The sequence below is a fragment of the Vulpes vulpes genome, chromosome 5 (genome assembly GCF_048418805.1).
Source record: "Vulpes vulpes isolate BD-2025 chromosome 5, VulVul3, whole genome shotgun sequence".
Lineage (NCBI taxonomy): Eukaryota > Metazoa > Chordata > Mammalia > Carnivora > Canidae > Vulpes > Vulpes vulpes.
In genome coordinates, this window is record NC_132784.1 from 104,008,543 (window position 1) to 104,021,849 (window position 13,307).

Here is a 13,307-nt window from a genome sequence, read left to right on the forward strand (position 1 = left end):
CCCCAGCTGAAGCAATCAGTGTAAGACTAGAATAAACAGATTTTCAGACATGCAAAGTGCAACTGTTCTCTTTCTCAGAAAGCTTAGGAAAAATAATGGTGTGGGATCCAGAAAATAGGAAATCCCATGTAGGAGAGATGAAGGACATCCCCAGGAAGAAAATCAAGAGAGAGATCACAGGACATCAGCTGTGTCGCAGGTCCAGACGGCAAACAGTTGAGAATGGATCTGAGGGGCGGACAGCTCCAAGAGGGATGCCACCCAAAGAAAGAATTGAGAGGAACTACACTTCTGCATAGAGGTGGTTGATGAACGGGGGTGAGGCACACAGAAAACAAAGCAAATGAAAAACAAGACAGTTATCTCCATGACAACGGGAAAGTGATACATCTATGAATAATATTTACATACATAATCACATTAATGCAAACAATGAATATTGATTTGGTCTGACGATTATGATATAGCTACTAGAGAGAAAGAGAGAAATGCAGATATGGGATGTGTGTGTGTGTGTGTGTGTGTGTGTGTGTGTGTAGGACACACGGCAGGAAGTCAATAGTAACACCAAACTAAGAACTTCAAGAAAGAGTGATATAAGCATGTAATTTAGGTTGATACTAGAAGAAATGGATAAAATGGTTGAAAGTAGTTTCCTCTGGCTGGTGAAATTGGGGAATGGGGAAGGATAGGACTAAGGCCTGTTGTACTTTGTCATAAGTCTTACAGAATGATATAACATTCTAAACTAGGTACAAGAAAAAATGATAAAAAAATAAAATTGAAAAATGCTTAGAAAATACACATGTGGGACTAACAATACCATACCTGAAATAACATACTTGATTCAGAATTTGAGCTCCTCCATTTTAAATGCTTTATAGGAATTTATAGGCACTAATTCATCTACATCTGACAACAGTGTTATGAAGTAGGTATGGCCATTTTCCCTTTTCATAGATAAGTAAACTGAGGGACAGAGAAGTTAAGTATTTTGCCCAAGATCACCCAGCTCTAAGTGGTGAAATGGGGAGTAGAGTCAGGCATTCTAACTGAAGAAACCCCCACAAGGACTCAATCAGAGCACTTTACTGACCCAGAAGCAATTTTGAGTGCATTCTACAAATACTTTATGTAATGAATACTTCTTGCCCATGTATCAGGTGTTGTTTTTGGTACTGGGGATATACCAGTGAGTAAAGCAAAGACCCTCCTCTCATGAAGCTTAAAGGGAGGGGGTAAGAGGGCCAATCAGGAAGACAGATCAAGTAGAGTCTGATGGTTTGGGTGGAGAGTGAGCACTTTTTTACATTGAGCAGAGACTTGAAGGAAATGGGGAGCAAGCCATAAAGATAGTTGCAGGCAGAGGGAACAGCCCGTGCAAAGGCCCTGAGATGTGAGTGGGGTCAGTGTGCTGGGGGAATAGGACAGAGGCCACTGTGCCGGAGTGGGTGAATGAGAAAGTGGGAGAAGATATCAAGGAGGAAGCAAAAAGGTCCGGGCCAGATCACAGATGGCCTTGCAGGCCAACATAAAGACTTTGGCTTTTACTTGTAATGATATGGAAATCCAAGGAGGATTTTATTTAAAAAATGTTAAGAAGATCTTTATTGAGGTGTAGCTGACATAAGCAAAATGCACAGTTAAAGTGTATAATTTGATAAGTTTTGACATATATACATGTGAAACCATCATCACACTCAAGATAATGAAGATAGCAATTACCCCAATAGTTTCTTTATGTCCCTTGGGAACCCCTGCCTCCAGCTCTTCCCTGGCCCTCATCCTATGGCCACACAACTCTTCTGCTTCCTGCCAATTTAACCTGCTATTGTCCACTCTTTTAGATTGTCTTTTGAAAAGTCCTATGAATCACAATTATCATCACTTCATATAAACAATGGTTGTTGACATTTACCTAAATCTTAATCAGTTTATTTGCTCTGCATTGATTCTTGAATCTCAGATTTTTCTTGGGAGATCAGTTTTTGGAAACCCATCCTTTAAATATTGTTCTAGTCAACATTTGTTGATAGTAAATGTTCTTAGTTTTTGAAAATCTGAAAATGTGTTTAGTTCACCTTCATACAGGAAAGATATTTTTCTAGATGCCCAGTTCTAGGTTGTCAATGTATGTTCACCTAGAAATCTGGAGATGAGTCTACTGTGTTCTGGTTTCCTTGTTGCCATGGAGAAATTTGATATATAGCTATCATGCGTTTGCAGACAGTTTGTCCTTTCTTTCTGTATTCTTTTGAGATCTTCTCTTGTTTTTGGTGTACTACACTATACTACTAGGTGTGGATTTCTTTTTATTTATTCTACTTAGTATTCACTGTGCTTTCTGTATGTGTATCTATGAATTTATAACTTTAATCAGCTTTGGGAATGCGTAACCAACACTCATTAAATATATTTTTTTAGCCCTTCTATATCCCTTATCAAAGACTCTGATTAAATATATCTTAGACATTTTTTCATCTCCTTGTATTTTTATGCTATATTCTGGTCTACTTTTTTGATATATCTTCATTTCATGAATTATCTCTTAACAATCATATTTCTCATTTTATTTATTTTCTAAAGATTTTATTTATTTATTCATGAGAAAGACAGAGAGAGAGAGAAAGAGAGAGAGAGAGAGATGCAGAGACACAGGCAGAGGGAAAAGCAGGCTCCATGCAGAAAGCCCGATGTGGGACTCAATCCCGGGTCTCCAGGATCACACCCTGGGCCGAAGGCAGGTGCCAAACCACTGGGCCACCGGGGCTGCCCATATTTCTCATTTTAAACAATTATATGATTTTTATTCAATTTTGCCTGATTAATTCCAATAGCAATCTGTTGCTTGTTCATTTTATTTCTATAAATATTTCCTCCATAATTATTTTCAAATATTTTATTTTTATTTTATTCATGAAAGAGAGAGAGAGATAGAGAGAGGCAGAAGCAGAGGGAGAAGTAGGCTCCCTGTGGAACACAGAGCCCAACATGGGACTTGATCCCAGGACCCTGGGATCATGACCTGAGCCAAAGGCAGACACTTAACCGACTGAGCCACCCAGGTGCCCTTCATCCATATTTATAATCTGTACACATTTTGTACAGATGATTGCTCTAATTTTAGAAGCTGCCATTCTTAGGAGTAAATATATTGGTTTTATGTTGACTATCATTGAGGGTCGACTTATATGTGTGACAGTTTTTGATTGTCTAAACTAGGCTGCATAGATAGGATTTACATTAGGTTCTTCAGGTATCAAGTGGGTTCTCAGTTGAGGTTAAGTTGTCCAACATTGTACCTTAAAGCAATACTGCTTGCTTGGGAAGGTTAAACACAGCGACTGGTACAGTAGCAATGGGAAGCAATGGGATGCAGTGGTCTGAGGGTCTGAGGTCAGTTGTCTTGTTAAAAATTGAGTAAGTATAAATCTCAGGGTGGTCATTCTGATCAATATTGTGATGGCCATTTTCACCTAAATAAAAGTCAAGTCTTCAGAAACACCACATGCAACATTTGAAAATATATGTCTAAAACAACTGAGGCAAATTCTTTCTGTTAAAGGAAAAAAAATAACATTTCTGGCAATATAAAATGAGTAAGAACCTAGAAGCATGTCTTAAGAAGAGTATATTTTCTAAAGATTAATTTCTATCTTATTAGAATAAATATACATGTTGCTCTCTCATAAGGTCTAAGTACCATCTAAGTTTGGGGAAGAAAGATTAATTCTACTTTTTTAAATTAAAAGCTAAAATGATTATTCTAAATCTTGATCTAGTATTCATTTGTTATGAGAAACAGAAATTTTCTTTTTAAAATTCATTCTTTATTTTTCACCAGCTTCTTCAAAATGGAAATAAAATGGTATTTCTCATTACTAGTAATCCTGAAACAGATTCTAATAAACGATGTGTAAAATATTTCAAACTGGCTCTTCAGAAGGCAACTTCAAAGGCAACTCAACTCTAACTCATCCATTCATACTGGTGTGGGGGAAAGAAAAGGCAATGACTTAATGAGCAGAATTAAAAGTGGTTTTGAATTGCTTACCTGCTGGCTGTTTTCACAGAACAGTTTTTCTTGTGTCCTCTTTCAGCTCGGTTATCTCTCAGAAGCTGATGCTATACAAAGTGTTAAGACAAAGTTGTAGAAACAAAAATATTTTCATTATATTATTTTGTAAGTAGAAGAGTGTGTTCTTCTCACTCAAAGGGACACCATTCGTGCACTTCTGTTCACTTTTTTTCCCCCTACTGGTTTGTCTCAAAACAAAGACCACTACTCTTGCTGGAGATGCCACTGCTACTAAAACTGTTTTTAAGCGTTGGCAATCCAGCGCTGTCCTGACAGTGAAACTGCTCTTATAGTCACTTAAAATACAGCCCAGAGCTGGAAGGTTTCTGTAGAACTCACTTATGATCCTAGTTCTCTGGAGTAGTCTTGGGTAAGTAATATAACCTCTCTTGTCAATGGCCTCTACCATTGCATTCAGCTGTGAATTTTCTGAGACTGTCATTTATGCTGACATAAAAGATCTAATATTTTCTCTGTATCTTCTGGCCTAACATGGTAAGGGAACACACTTAAAACATTCGTTTTCAATGAAATTATTGGCTTGGAAATATATAATTAGAAAGTATGTATATATATTTGATCACTTCCTCAAAATGCCTCACCATCCACTTGCTTTCACACTTGCTTTACCCTAACTAATTGGAAAGAAAAAAACCCCGAGTAGTCAATACTCTAAACTATGTGTTCGCTCAAACTGTAGCTTATCTTATTTATGCAGAAATATAATTATACACAAGACTGGGCCAAAAAGAAGTTGCACAGTTTTAGAAATTAACTTTAAAAAAAATAGAAATCTTAAAAGTAATAATGCAGGATAGATGTAGGTTCTAACCCCAGCTGTGCCAGGAACTGACAAGTTACTAGGTTTTTTTTTTTTTTTTTTTTTTTTTTTTTAAGATTTTACTCATTTATTCATGAAAGACACGGGGGTGGGGGTGGGGGGGTGGGGCAGAGACACAGGCAGAGGGAGAAGCAGGCTCCATGCAGGGAGCCTGATGTGGGACTTGATCCCGGGTCTCCAGGATCACACCCTGGACTGAAGGCAGCTCTAAACCGCTGCACCACCGGGGCTGCCCAAGTTACTAGGTTTTAATAACAGATTTGCCATTCACAAACTGGATAGTCTTAGGCAAAGTATTTAACCCACATGTCCATCTGTAAAATGGAGATAATATTATCCACTGGTAGGGTTGTTGTGAGTGTTAAACAAGATAAATCATAGAAAATGCTTAGCACTAACACCAAAACATAAGGAGTGGAGAGCAAAATGGTTCAAATACTACAATTATGATAATAGTTAATGAACCTGGTTGTCAGTGGGTATTGTCTTACCAGTAACAATACCTTTTGATAAAAAACTGCTTTAAAGTATTTAATGACATTATTTGGAATCAATTATTAGTGTCATTTGGCCATCTTTGAGGGAGAATAGAACTTAATTAGATCATCAAGGATGTGGTTAGGTCCTGTATTTTTCCAGGACTGTCTTAATTAAGTAAGTGTACCTTAATTTCTCCTGCATAGCTACTTCGTTCTTTCCCCACTACTACAATCCATCCTGGTCGACACCATCATTTGCTCTTACTTGCAATGGCCTCCCTGCCTCCAGACTCACTCCTACCCAGTCTATTCTCCACACTGCCGCCAGTAATTCTAAAATTTGATCTGGTTCCATTACTCTCTGCAGAGAAACCCTCAAATCTTGTACAAGACTTTCATGGCCCTTCATAATTTGATTACATTTCTAAACTCTTAATTTATTATGCTTCCTCCTATCCCCAACCTAACTAACTTTCCTACTTCCTCTTCTTCTTTTTCAAAAACTTTAATCCCAGTAAAGTTAACATGCAAGCTATATTAGTTTCAGGTGTATAAAATAGTGATTAGGCAATTCTATACATTACTTAGTGCTCATCGTGATAATTCCACTGTTATTCCTCTGCGCCTATTTCACCATCCTTACACCCACCCCTCCCTCTGGTAATAGTCACTAATGCCCTTCTTTCTAAATTACATATCCCCACCATATTGAACTTTTTAGTTTGGGGTGTGTACCACATTCTTGCTCACCTTTGGCCCTTTGCTTCAATTATTCATTCTACTTGCTCCAAGGTCCAGCACAATGTCTGATACAGTTTTAGTGCTCAATAACTATTTGTTGAATGAATGAATGATTGAATAAATGTGATAAAGAAATAGGGAGTGAGATTTAGTATCTGATAGGTAGCTGAAGCTCTATCTCATTATCACTACATATAGAAAATGGCAACCATTTATCTTAAGTCCATTAATCTGAAAGTGTTTCAATTTAGAAACACTTCGTACCATGAAAACGAAATTGTTTCTGAAAATAAAAATAATTAATTACTTTGGCATTTCTAAGTCTAGTGCCTTTTAAAAAAATATATACAAACCAACATTTGTGACACAGATAGCCAGAGGTGAGATGATAAAATCTCTACGTCCACCTGAAATTAATAGTAGTGGTTAACTAACTTTTCTAATTTTAAGATAAAAGACAGATACGTGAACGCTGTTTCTGCAGTTTGTTAAGACAGTTACAGCAAAGAACTCAAAATCCCAAACACAACTTTATGAGATAAGAATTCTATAGTTTAGTTTTGAAAATGCAACTATAATTACCAAAATAAATATTAGGCTCTACCTACTTAGAGATCTGAATAGTTCTCAGAGAGGCCACCATTTGGATCAACTTAAATGAGACAGCAGCTTCTCTGAACTTTGTTAGAGCTCCTTCTATGAGATTCATATGAGAATTTCTTCTCTTCCTCAAATTTACAGTTTTGATGGACTTTATGTATAAAAGGAGACAAATACCTGAATGATGAAATGCAAAGCTTTTATATTAAAAAGCCATCATAAATTTTCTCACTTTATCAATAAAAGTATAAATCTAGGTGCACCTTTGCAAATTAAAAATCAAACCCAGATAAAAAAAATACAAACTCAGATCTAAGGTCATGAATCCAGTACGTTAACATGGGAGGCTAGGCCTTGTAAGGGGCAAAGATGAAAAAAAATTAATCCAGAATGTTATTAGAATAGAAAACATATATTTGTATTTGAAAGATTCTCAACACATTTCTGCTATGGCCCAAAGGACAAGAAAAAGGACGGCAGGGTTGGGGTGGGGTAGGGGGCCGAATCAGGTCATGAGTTCATGGTCAAAGACACATGGGTTCTTGAGTTCTGCTCTAAGAAGCAAGAGTAGCTTATCAGGTTTTGAGAAATTCCTCACTCTTCTTACTGATAATTCGTCTCATTCCTTGGCCTACTATCCGTGTCACAAGTGAGGTCAACTTTCAGGATTCTGACTCAACCATGTCAATTCTGATTAATAACAGAACTTCTGAATATGGTGCGAAGTGCTTCTTACCTTCCAACTTTCAGATTGCTGGACTTAGGCCAGATGGAGACACAATTCCCTGATTAGTGACCTGCAGATGTATATTAAAAAATGACTCACATAAGAATTACATTAAACTTCATAAACACAAAACCTAGCGCAATGTGAGGTTTACAAATGGTTCACAATTTTTAAATCTACGGAGTTAAATCAGGAAGAGAAGTGTTCCTTGTGGATAATGGTTCTTACTATTGAAAAGGGAGCTGGGAATTTCTACAGCTCTTCATAATATTTTTACAAGATTAGTAAATGTTTCGAATCCATAACACAAGGGAAGAAGCCAAGAGAAGAATTCTTCCACAGTAATCCTGTCTTTACCACCTGATATTCAGAGGTGTTCACTTAGGACTGTTTCTGTCAGTGGCCACTTCTCAGAAATTTCTCAAATGCCTACAAAAGAGTTTCAGGTCTCCTCACACATGGGCTCTCAGTGTCCTCACCCTGAAAGGAAAACTAAGTACTATCTAAACTGTGATCTATGACACCTTAAGATACTTATAAATTTGGTCAAAATGTCAAACCATTTGATGTTCAAAGAGGAAAAATTAGAATTCAGTAAGACCAGAAAAAAAAAATCTTCGTATAGCTTTCTTCTTCCTTCCACTTCTGAACTGGCTTTATTTCTCTTTTGAGGCCTTTGTAACTGCCCTCTCTGTGGTTTTCTCAAACATTTCATAACCTACTATCATTATTGCCTTCCTGCCCCAGATGACAACCACCACCATGTGGTTTTTCTAAATACTTTCTTCTGTAAAGCTAGAGAGTACCTTATGGATAGAGGCTGATGGATAACAGTTATTTACTGAATATGTAGTGCAAGAGTGAGAAATACCCCTGGTGTCCGTGGATATGGGATTTAGCACTAAAGAACAGAAAGAGGAACTCTAAGACAGGGGAGGTAGAAAGGCATGGGCTTTCCAAGAAAAAAAGTGGGGTTAAGGTCACCGTTTCTTTATGTTGCTAGGTGGGTATGGGAAAAATGAAAGGTGATCATGCATGCTAACAGTCATTCATTCAACAACACAGTGAAGGATTTTACACTTCTTCACCATTTTGCATTTCATCACTTGCACTGAGATCTATTCAGCAAGGTTTACTGTGCTAGAGTTAGATTTGAGTGGAATTAAATTTTTCTCCCTCAAAATATAAGTGGTCTGTATGTGTGGTTTGTACATGTACACAGAGGAACAGACATTCCTCAGTATTCGTTCCATATTTACAAATTTGCCTATCTGTTAAAATTTATTTGTAATGCCAGGATCAATACTTCTGACACTTTTGCAGTCCTTCATCGACATGTGCAGGGTGGTAAAAATTTGGGTCTGCTGTTTCACACGTTCTCAGCTGAGGCCTGGGAAGTCCATGCTTTGCTTGTTTCAGCTCTCATGGTGTAAACAAGTATCCTTTTTTTTTTTTTTTTTTGCAGGCTGTATAGTGCTGCGTTTTTCCCATTTTTGTGTTTTGTTTTTGATTCTTTTTTTTTTGTTTGTTTTTTTTTTGTTTTTGATTCTTATCATTTAAAATGGTCCCCAAGTAATAGCCTGAAGTGCTGTCAAGTGTTCCTAAGTGCAAGGCTGTCAGGGACCTTCCAGAGGAAATATGGGCATTAAGTAAGCTTCCTTCAGGTATTAAGAATCAATAATATATATTAAGGTATCATTAAACATAAACATACATCAAACAAGAATATGTATTGAATGATCAGTAAATGAAAACGCGGTGACCTCTCAAGAACCTAACTTTATATTTCCTGAGGAGCAGTGTCTCAGTATTTGCTACTTTACTGTTCAAATGGACTTTAGAGAAAGAACATAGCTACTGCCCACAACAAGAATCAACTGTACTCATCAATTAATGATCTACATTTGAGACAGAAATCTGGAATCATGTGTCAAAGTTTAAACAACAGCCAATTCAAAAATTGGTCAAAATGATCTTAAAAATTAAAAAACAAAAAAGAATTGGTCAACTTTCTTCTCTATATGATACTAGCGTTAGTTGATTTTTAACTGCAGGAAGACAGCTTGGCTGGAAGCATCCAGTTATACTGTGATCTAAAACACAACTTTATAACATAACATTACTTTAGTATTTCTAAAGGGTAGAAAAAGAGCTTTAAAAAACAGTATTTTGGGATAATCTATATCCTGATATGACATTACCCAGAAGCAGGATCTTCTTGTAAGCATTACACATAGACATGAACCTTTTGGGAAAGCAGAAAGTCTGATTCTTACATTCTGAATAATAAGATAAACATACCACAGATGAAACTTAGTCTGGTTACTTTCCAAATCTTTAGAAATAGTGGTCCATATTACATTATTAATGTATGAGGTATCTTTAAAGATAATCACTCTTATGGAAAAGGGTAAGTTTGCAAAATACCATTAAAACTGAATGTACATGATATTTTTCTTTGCCTAGGCTCATGTGTGTTAAGAAATTACTATAGTTTATAATGAAGTGTTTAGCACCTTCCTTTTACAAGTAAAAGGAATGATGGTATATACAACCAACTGTGGCTCGGCTTAAGAAATAAAATATCATGAATATATTAATGTTACCAATTACCAAGTACAACCCCTTTTTTCCCTACCTACTTACCTACCTACCTGCCCTTCTCAGAAAATGATCCCTGTGGATGTGAGCTTTCATTTTCATGTATTTAAAGGTATTTCTGACATATTGTATTTTTGACCCACTTAAAAAATGACTTTTATAGTTCATAATGAAAAAAATCAACAAGGATGCCAAGTCTAAAATGCATATGCTTTAAATCTATCAAAAGTTTAAGCCCTAAATTACCATAGCATGGTGCAGACAGACAACTAATACATTCAAAGGAAAAAGAAAGAAAGAACTTTTTTTATATGTCAAGTTCACTGAAATGAATGTCCAGTTCTTGTTAAGGCGACTAACCATCGTGCTGCCATGTATACTAGTGAGCAATAAAAAAAAAGAAAAAAAAAACAACAAACCAAAAACCTCATGGAAAAATATAACATAAACTTGTAAGAAACTACTACCATCTTCTAAACTTAAAAAAATAACAATATTCTCTTGCTGGCTGACCTTCATGTCTAATACAAATGCATTTTTTTTCAGCATATGTACCATCTTGATACTTTAACTTTGTGAAAAACAAAGGTAAATGATGAAGTCCCATGAACAAGTGAATCCCAGAGTCTTTCCGTGGCAGAAAGTGACTGAGGAGGGTGGTGGTAAGGGAGCATTCTGACGGTCACCGAGGATGATTCATTTCATCAGTGTGTGAAGTACTGGAAAATCTTCTTTTTAAATAAGCTGGGATTTATATCTTTTCACATAAAGCTAATCTTCTACCTTGAAGGAAGATAGTTAAATATTTGAAAGAGACTAAGCAACTTCCTTTTGGATTAGAATGTTCCTTACCTGGCCATGCTCTGTCCTAGCGCCAGGGCTAAACCAATGGCTGCAGAGGAAAGAGAAAACGAGTTAGCATGAGCCTAACGAAAAGCACACGCTTTCACACGATCTGCCTGCATGTGCTTTAAGAAATGTACTTGCCACCAGCAACACAGCCTTAAATATGCCTTATTTTAATGGATATTTCATGTAATTCTAGACTTACACCAATTTTGACAGAATTGTAAGAGTGCTCATAACCCAGTAATTTTCAATTTAATAAGCAAACTCAGTTAGAATTACATTTCCATTTAATTATGTTAACATAAACTGCTGGGACTGTATTCATTTTATGAATCAATTCTGGTTACAAAATCTTCAAATGCTATCATTTACCACAACTTAATTATAGCATCGTTACAACAAATTATGACCTTTGGATTGCTGGAGTTTTAAAAAACATTAAAAATACCAGAATAGTATATCCTTTGGCTATGCCCTCTGGAATAATCACACAAAGCCCCTGATGTGAATTCTGGAGCATCAGCTGATGGTACCTTGCTTGAACCTGTTCCTTTCATTATGATGACAACTTGGGGTCTGGCTGAGAACAAGTTTGACGATGTTCAAAATATACGAGTTGCTGCCCAGTTGACACGTTCCCTTGCCCTGCATGGCCCACCCACGTTGCTTTGGCTGCTCCTTGGATCCCCAGTAGGGACCTATCTGCAATACCTTTTCAACGGGAGTTGTGATTAGCTGTGTGCCCAGCCCTTTGGCAGTCTTCTGGACCCAAACTACTCATAAACATCAAGGAATATGAACTCGAGAGAAACCCTGTGGCAAATAAAGCACTAAAAGCCTACAGAGAATGATACCACTATTATTATTATTAATGCTATTTGTTTCGTCAAGAACAATAATATTGAGTACTTCTATTTACCAAGCACTCTTTTGACACATGACATGTATGATTTTCTATTCTCATGAAAACCTTACAAGGCTATTCTCGTGTTCCAGGTGCAGAAATGAGGTGTAGACATTAGGCTATTTGCCTGCGGTATGCATTCACCATACTATACTGCAGAAGGACAAGACACTTACATTAAAAGGGCAGATTTCCTAAGACTTCTATGTAATCTCTAGCCTCTGTGTTCTAACAACTGGGAATAAACAGGCTCTACATTAATAGGATTTATCTATGCTCTTACTGGAACACTTTTCAAGCTTATAGACAGTGATGCTCCTTGGCAGGTCACATTCTACCTTGATGTGGAATAGACACTTTTGGTATCTGTTAATGACATCTGGATTAATTACCAACTAGAAACAAATTATTTGCTGCAGTTACCTCGATAATTTGACTACTATATTTCCCCCCTGCAATGGATTGTGCCTTTATGTGACCAATGTATGATGTACTAAATCCTGATGTGTAAGTGATCCATTCAGAGTTCAAGACAGAACAAAAGATTTAATAGAACAACAACAAAAAAATCATTGATATGTTTTCAGATTACACATTAAAATTAATTTTTGAGAAACAACCACTCTGTATTTTAGTGTAGTATCAGAGAATATCCATAATCATCTGAAATGGAAAGGCTATCAAAGTACTTCTTCCTTTTCCAACTACTTATCTGTGTGAGGCTGGATTTTCTTCATATGCTTCAACCAAAATAGCATCTCATCCCAGGTTGAAAGCGGAAGCAGCAATGAATCTAAGCTGTCATCTATTAGGCCAGACATTAAAGTGATTTGTGCAAACAATGGCACATTCTCACTATTTTTTTGGGCTAAAAAGATCAGTAATTTTCATTAAAATATGCTATTTATATTAACATGTCATGGGCTTACTACATATATATATGCATATATATATATATATAATTTCTTTTTTAGAGAGAGAGACAGGGTGTGCATGTGCACACATGCATGTGTACGTGGGAGTGGGGGTAGGGAAGGGCAGATGGACAGGGAGGGAGAGAATCTTAACCAGGCTCCATGCTCAGAGTGAGGCCCAATGTGGGGCTCAATTTCATGACCCTGAGATCATGACCTGAGTTGAGATCCAAAGTTGGACACTTAACTGACTGAGCCACCCAGGTGCCCTTGGGCTTATTATATTTTTGAAATAAATACATAAAAACCTCAAATATTCTTTTTGTTACAAACTAAGTCTTCATCTAGCTAGTGCACTAGCCCAGTAAACGGCAGCACCAATCTTCCAGTGGACAACTAAATTCAGCTTGGACACCTTTTTCTTTCTTTTTTTTTTCTTTCTTTTTTTTTTTTTAGTTATTTATGATAGTGAGAGAGAGAGAGAGAGAGAGAGAGAGGCAGAGACACAGGCAGAGGGAGAAGCAGGCTCCATGCACCGGGAGGTGGGACTGGATCCCGGGTCTCCAGGATCGC

General features: G+C 36.8%; 1 protein-coding gene across 1 annotated transcript in view; it reads right to left on the reverse strand.

The window, feature by feature from the left end:
- GPATCH2 (G-patch domain containing 2) overlaps positions 1-13,307 on the reverse strand; it is a 167,508-nt gene that overhangs the window by 38,402 nt on the left and 115,799 nt on the right. The window contains exons 7-8 of the mRNA XM_025991319.2: positions 10,920-10,959; positions 4,055-4,125 (exon numbers count right to left, since the gene is read on the reverse strand). Coding sequence (XP_025847104.1) covers positions 4,055-4,125; positions 10,920-10,959 — 111 coding nt within the window. The remainder of the gene's footprint in view (positions 1-4,054; positions 4,126-10,919; positions 10,960-13,307) is intronic.